The sequence below is a fragment of the Penaeus vannamei genome, chromosome 24 (assembly GCF_042767895.1).
Source record: "Penaeus vannamei isolate JL-2024 chromosome 24, ASM4276789v1, whole genome shotgun sequence".
NCBI lineage: Eukaryota > Metazoa > Arthropoda > Malacostraca > Decapoda > Penaeidae > Penaeus > Penaeus vannamei.
Window position 1 is genome coordinate 36,201,278 of NC_091572.1, and position 7,500 is coordinate 36,208,777.

Below are 7,500 nucleotides of genomic sequence, written 5' to 3' on the forward strand. Positions count from 1 at the left end.
CATTCTATAAGGAGTAAGGGAGACAGCCTTATCATTCTATCAGGAGTAAGGTAGACAGCCTTATCATTCTATAAGGAGTAAGGTAGACAGCCTTATCATTCTATAAGGAGTAAGGTAGACAGCCTTATCATTCTATAAGGAGTAAGGTAGACTGCCTTATCATTCTATAAGGAGTAAGGTAGACGTCCTTATCATTCTATAAGGAGTAAGGGAGACAGCCTTATCATTCTATCAGGAGTAAGGTAGACAGCCTTATCATTCTATAAGGAGTAAGGTAGACAGCCTTATCATTCTATCAGGAGTAAGGTAGACGTCCTTATCATTCTATAAGGAGTAAGGTAGACAGCCTTATCATTCTATAAGGAGTAAGGTAGATAGCCTTATCATTCTATAAGGAGTAAGGTAGACAGCCTTATCATTCTATAAGGAGTAAGGGAGACAGCCTTATCATTCTATAAGGAGTAAGGTAGACAGCCTTATCATTCTATAAGGAGTAAGGTAGACAGCCTTATCATTCTATCAGGAGTAAGGTAGACGTCCTTATCATTCTATAAGGAGTAAGGTAGACAGCCTTATCATTCTATAAGGAGTAAGGTAGACAGCCTTATCATTCTATAAGGAGTAAGGTAGACAGCCTTATCATTCTATAAGGAGTAAGGTAGACAGCCTTATCATTCTATAAGGAGTAAGGTAGACAGCCTTATCATTCTATAAGGAGTAAGGTAGACAGCCTTATCATTCTATAAGGAGTAAGGTAGATAGCCTTATCATTCTATAAGGAGTAAGGGAGACAGCCTTATCATTCTATAAGGAGTAAGGGAGACAGCCTTATCATTCTGTCAGGGAGTAAGGTAGACAGCCTTATCATTCTATAAGGAGTAAGGGAGACAGCCTTATCATTCTATAAGGAGTAAGGTAGACATCCTTATCATTCTATAAGGAGTAAAGTAGACGTCCTTATCATTCTATAAGGAGCAAGGTAGACAGCCTTATTATTCTATAAGGAGTAAGGTAGACGTCCTTATCATTCTATAAGGAGTAAGGTAGACAGCCTTATCATTCTATAAGGAGTAAGGTAGACAGCCTTGTCATTCTATAAGGAGTAAGGTAGACATCCTTATCATTCTATAAGGAGTAAAGTAGACGTCCTTATCATTCTATAAGGAGTAAGGTAGACAGCCTTATCATTCTATAAGGAGTAAGGTAGACGTCCTTATCATTCTATAAGGAGTAAGGTAGACAGCCTTATCATTCTATAAGGAGTAAGGTAGACATCCTTATCATTCTATAAGGAGTAAAGTAGACGTCCTTATCATTCTATAAGGAGCAAGGTAGACAGCCTTATTATTCTATAAGGAGTAAGGTAGACGTCCTTATCATTCTATAAGGAGTAAGGTAGACAGCCTTATCATTCTATAAGGAGTAAGGTAGACAGCCTTGTCATTCTATAAGGAGTAAGGTAGACAGCCTTATCATTCTATAAGGAGTAAGGTAGATGTCCTTATCATTCTATAAGGAGTAAGGTAGACAGCCTTATCATTCTGTCAAGGAGTAAGGTAGACATCCTTATCATTCTATAAGGAGTAAGGTAGACAGCCTTATCATTCTATAAGGAGTAAGGTAGACGTCCTTATCATTCTATAAGGAGTAAGGTAGACAGCCTTATCATTCTATAAGGAGTAAGGTACACAGCCTTATCATTCTATAAGGAGTAAGGTAGACAGCCTTATCATTCTATACGGAGTAAGGTAGACAACCTTATCATTCTATAAGGAGTAAGGTAGACGTCCTTATCATTCTATAAGGAGTAAGGTAGACGGCCTTATCATTCTATCAGGGAGTAAGGTAGACAGCCTTATCATTCTATAAGGAGTAAGGTAGACGTCCTTATCATTCTGTCAGGGAGTAAGGTAGACAGCCTTATCATTCTATAAGGAGTAAGGTAGACAGCCTTATCATTCTATAAGGAGTAAGGTAGACAGCCTTATCATTCTATCAGGGAGTAAGGTAGACGTCCTTATCATTCTATAAGGAGTAAGGTAGACAGCCTTATTCTATCAGGGAGTAAGGTAGACGTCCTTATCATTCTATAAGGAGTAAGGTAGACAGCCTTATCATTCTATCAGGGAGTAAGGTAGACGTCCTTATCATTCTATAAGGAGTAAGGTAGACAGCCTTATCATTCTATCAGGGAGTAAGGTAGACGTCCTTATCATTCTATAAGGAGTAAGGTAGACAGCTTTATCATTCTATAAGGAGTAAGGTAGACAGCCTTATCATTCTATAAGGAGTAAGGGAGACAGCCTTATCATTCTATAAGGAGTAAGGTAGACAGCCTTATCATTCTTTAAGGAGTAAGGTAGACAGCCTTATCATTCTATAAGGAGTAAGGGAGACAGCCTTATCATTCTATAAGGAGTAAGGTAGACAGCCTTATCATTCTATAAGGAGTAAGGTAGACAGCCTTATCATTCTATAAGGAGTAAGGTAGACAGCCTTATCATTCTAGAAGGAGCAAGGTAGACAGCCTTATCATTCTATAAGGAGTAAGGTAGACAGCCTTATCATTCTATAAGGAGTAAGGTAGACAGCCTTATCATTCTATAAGGAGTAAGGTAGACAGCCTTATCATTCTATAAGGAGTAAGGTAGACAGCCTTATCATTCTATAAGGAGTAAGGTAGACAGCCTTATCATTCTATAAGGAGTAAGGTAGACAGCCTTATCATTCTGTAAGGAGTAAGGTAGACAGCCTTATCATTCTATAAGGAGTAAGGTAGACAGCCTTATCATTCTATAAGGAGTAAGGTAGACAGCCTTATCATTCTATAAGGAGTAAGGTAGACAGCCTTATCATTCTATAAGGAGTAAGGTAGACAGCCTTATCATTCTATAAGGAGTAAGGTAGACAGCCTTATCATTCTATAAGGAGTGAGGTAGACAGCCTTATCATTCTATAAGGAGTAAGGTAGACAGCCTTATCATTCTATAAGGAGCAAGGTAGACAGCCTTATCATTCTATCAGGGAGTAAGGTAGACAGCCTTATCATTCTATAAGGAGTAAGGTAGACAGCCTTATCATTCTATAAGGAGTAAGGGAGACAGCCTTATCATTCTATCAGGGAGTAAGGTAGACGTCCTTATCATTCTATAAGGAGTAAGGTAGACAGCCTTATCATTCTATAAGGAGTAAGGTAGACAGCCTTATCATTCTATAAGGAGTAAGGTAGACAGCCTTATCATTCTATAAGGAGTAAGGTAGACAGCCTTATCATTCTATAAGGAGTGAGGTAGACAGCCTTATCATTCTATAAGGAGTGAGGTAGACAGCCATATCATTCTATAAGGAGTAAGGTAGACAGCCTTATCATTCTATAAGGAGTAAGGTAGACAGCCTTATCATTCTATAAGGAGTAAGGTAGACAGCCTTATCATTCTATAAGGAGTAAGGTAGACGTCCTTATCATTCTATCAGGGAATAAGGTAGATCATTCTATCAGGGAATAAGGTAGATCATTCTATCAGGGAATAAGGTAGATCATTCTATCAGGGAATAAGGTAGATCATTCTATCAGGGAATAAGGTAGATCATTCTATCAGGGAATAAGATAGATCATTCTATCAGGGAATAAGGTAGATCATTCTATTAGGGAATAAGGTAGATCATTCTATCAGGGAATAAGGTAGATCATTCTATCAGGGAATCTGGTAGATCATTCTATCAGGGAATAAGGTAGATCATTCTATCAGGGAATAAGGTAGATCATTCTATCAGGGAATAAGGTAGATCATTCTATCAGGGAATAAGGTAGATCATTCTATCAGGGAATAAGGTAGATCATTCTATCAGGGAATAAGGTAGATCATTCTATCAGGGAATAAGGTAGATCATTCTATCAGGGAATAAGGTAGATCATTCTATCAGGGAATCTGGTAGATCATTCTATCAGGGAATAAGGTAGATCATTCTATCAGGGAATAAGGTAGATCATTCTATCAGGGAATAAGGTAGATCATTCTCAGGGAATAAGGTAGATCATTCTATCAGGGAATAAGGTAGATCATTCTATCAGGGAATAAGGTAGATCATTCTATCAGGGAATAAGGTAGATCATTCTATCAGGGAATAAGATAGATCATTCTATCAGGGAATAAGGTAGATCATTCTATCAGGGAATAAGGTAGATCATTCTATTAGGGAATAAGGTAGATCATTCTATCAGGGAATAAGGTAGATCATTCTATCAGGGAATAAGATAGATCATTCTATCAGGGAATAAGGTAGATCATTCTATCAGGGAATAAGATAGATCATTCTATCAGGGAATAAGGTAGATCATTCTATCAGGGAATAAGGTAGATCATTCTATCAGGGAATAAGATAGATCATTCTATCAGGGAATAAGGTAGATCATTCTATCAGGGAATAAGGTAGATCATTCTATCAGGGAATAAGGTAGATCATTCTATCAGGGAATAAGGTAGATCATTCTATTAGGGAATAAGGTAGATCATTCTATCAGGGAATAAGGTAGATCATTCTATCAGGGAATAAGATAGATCATTCTATCAGGGAATAAGGTAGATCATTCTATCAGGGAATAAGGTAGATCATTCTATCAGGGAATAAGGTAGATCATTCTATCAGGGAATAAGGTAGATCATTCTATCAGGGAATAAGGTAGATCATTCTATCAGGGAATAAGATAGATCATTCTATCAGGGAATAAGGTAGATCATTCTATCAGGGAATAAGGTAGATCATTCTATCAGGGAATAAGGTAGATCATTCTATTAGGGAATAAGGTAGATCATTCTATCAGGGAATAAGGTAGATCATTCTATCAGGGAATAAGATAGATCATTCTATCAGGGAATAAGGTAGATCATTCTATCAGGGAATAAGATAGATCATTCTATCAGGGAATAAGGTAGATCATTCTATCAGGGAATAAGGTAGATCATTCTATTAGGGAATAAGGTAGATCATTCTATCAGGGAATAAGGTAGATCATTCTATCAGGGAATAAGATAGATCATTCTATCAGGGAATAAGGTAGATCATTCTATCAGGGAATAAGGTAGATCATTCTATCAGGGAATAAGATAGATCATTCTATCAGGGAATAAGGTAGATCATTCTATCAGGGAATAAGGTAGATCATTCTATCAGGGAATAAGGTAGATCATTCTATCAGGGAATAAGGTAGATCATTCTATTAGGGAATAAGGTAGATCATTCTATCAGGGAATAAGGTAGATAATTCTATCAGGGAATAAGGTAGATCATTCTATCAGGGAATAAGGTAGGTCATTCTATCAGGGAATAAGGTAGATCATTCTATCAGGGAATAAGGGAAATTTTGCGTTTTATCTCGTCTTCAACACGCGCGGTGGAGAGAAATGGATGATGTGATATTTTGGTGTGTTTATTTTAAAATGTTAGGAGGTGTAAGTCGGCCTCGTGTTATTTGTCGGTACGTTGGGTTTGTCTCTTTTAAAAATTTTCTACATCATGTACGTCTATCAGGTATGTATCTATTTTATTGCGTTATTTTTTCTTCCTTTCTTCTTGTATTATATAGAATCACATGGTGGTTCTTGATTGTCTCGCGGGGGGTGGGGGTCAGGGGAGGTCAGGATAGGTCAGCATTTTCAGAGGTCGAGTAGAGAGCTTTTTGTGTAGAAAGGTATGGATAAGAACGAATATCTTCACAATACAAGGGATGTATTTGACCGGTTTCGAGAATACATCTTCGTCAGAAATACATGTATATTTCTGACGAAGATATATTCCAAACCGGTCAAATACATCTCTTGTATTGCGAAGATATTCTCATTCTCATTCATACCTTTTCTACATTCATGATGACTTGAGGTCTGCGATCACTTGCCGTTGGTTTTTGTTCACTTAAAAAAAAAGTAGGTCAGAGTCGGCACCTGTTGGCGATGGTCCTCGACTTCTCTGCCGCACCGTCTGGGACTTTGCTGTCGACTGCAGTATTGTGATTATGGTTTTATCATTCTTAGTGTCATTTTCATAGTGTTATTTTCATATCATCATTCTCATGGCGTTATTTTCTATCATTTTCATGGCGTTATTTTCATATCATCATTCTCATGGCGTTATTTTATAATCATTCTCAGAGCGTTATTTTCTATCATCATTCTCATGGCGTTATTTTCTATCATTTTCATGGCGTTATTTTCATATCATCATTCTCATAGCGTCATTTTATAATCATTCTCAGAGCGTTATTTTCTATCATCATTCTCATAGCGTTATTTTTCTATCATCATTTTCATAGCGTTATTTTCTATCATCATTCTCAGAACGTCATTATATCATTCTCAGAGCGTTATCATCATATCATTCTCATAGCGTTATTTTACTACCATCATTCTCATAGAGTCACTTTCCCATCATAATTCCTATAGCCTTATTATTCTATTATAGTAACGCATAGCAACGAAGCAGCAACGGTCTACGAAGACGTTGCAGGAAGACGACATGACGCTCTCGTCGCTCCACTGACAGGGATGTAGTGCTACGTCTCGTGCCCCTTTAGGTGCCTCCAGCCTCAGCCGCCGTCGTCCAGCGTGGGCGCTTCGTACGACCCTCGGCGACCTTCGTCCTTCGCGGGCGGGCTGGGGTCGTCCGCCGCCTCGGTCGCCAAGAGGTTGTCGACTGAAGGGGACCGATATTTAAAAGAAGGGAAAAAAGATCGAGGGGATGGGTTGTCTACGAGGACGATCGGTTTTAGGAGACACACACGCACACGCACACACACGCACAAACACACGCACACACACACACACACACACACACACACACACTCTCTCTCTCTCTCTCTCTCTCTCTCTCTCTCTCTCTCTCTCTCTCTCTCTCTCTCTCTCTCTCTCTCTCTCTCTCTCTCTCTCTCTCTCTCTCTCCTCTTCTCCCTCACACACACACACATATCCTACAAATGTTGCAACTTCCACCAGCCTGACTCAACATATTCCTGCTGAAGCTCCAGTTTCTGAAAGAGAAAGATCAGCTTTTTCTTTTCGATAAGGGATTAGTTCATTTCATGATCCAAGTGACCGTTAGTAGTTATGCAAAAAAGTAAAAAAAATAATCCCTATATACGGCTTACATAAAAAAAATTGTTGATTCAAACTGATATATCAAAATCATAACACATTTCATGAACGCCTCAAAAATGAAGATGAGGACGCTTTCCTCGCCTCGCAGTTCCCACTAGCATCATGGTGAAAACTAGCAAAACTGAACTCTGTCCAATCTCAGGAAAGGAGAAACTGGCATCTATCCATAGACTGTGGAGTAATTTAAGTGACGTCCGTATTACTTGGGGTCTTACGAAGTCCGGTACTGAAGGGGTTAACTTTACAAACTGTTTTTAATCCGACGATACAAAGACGCCCTTATTAATTTCGCATTTTCCTTGAAGGGAGAACAAGACACCGTGACGCTGTTTTGCTGTGAGGACGACGTCGG

General features: G+C 38.6%; 1 protein-coding gene across 1 annotated transcript in view; it reads left to right on the plus strand.

Moving 5' to 3' along the window:
* Positions 1-7,500, plus strand: part of LOC113817097 (uncharacterized) — an 11,029-nt gene that overhangs the window by 2,690 nt on the left and 839 nt on the right. Inside the window, exon 4 of the mRNA XM_070138750.1 lies at positions 7,454-7,500. This exon is cut by the window's right edge and continues 189 nt beyond it. Coding sequence (XP_069994851.1) covers positions 7,454-7,500 — 47 coding nt within the window. The remainder of the gene's footprint in view (positions 1-7,453) is intronic.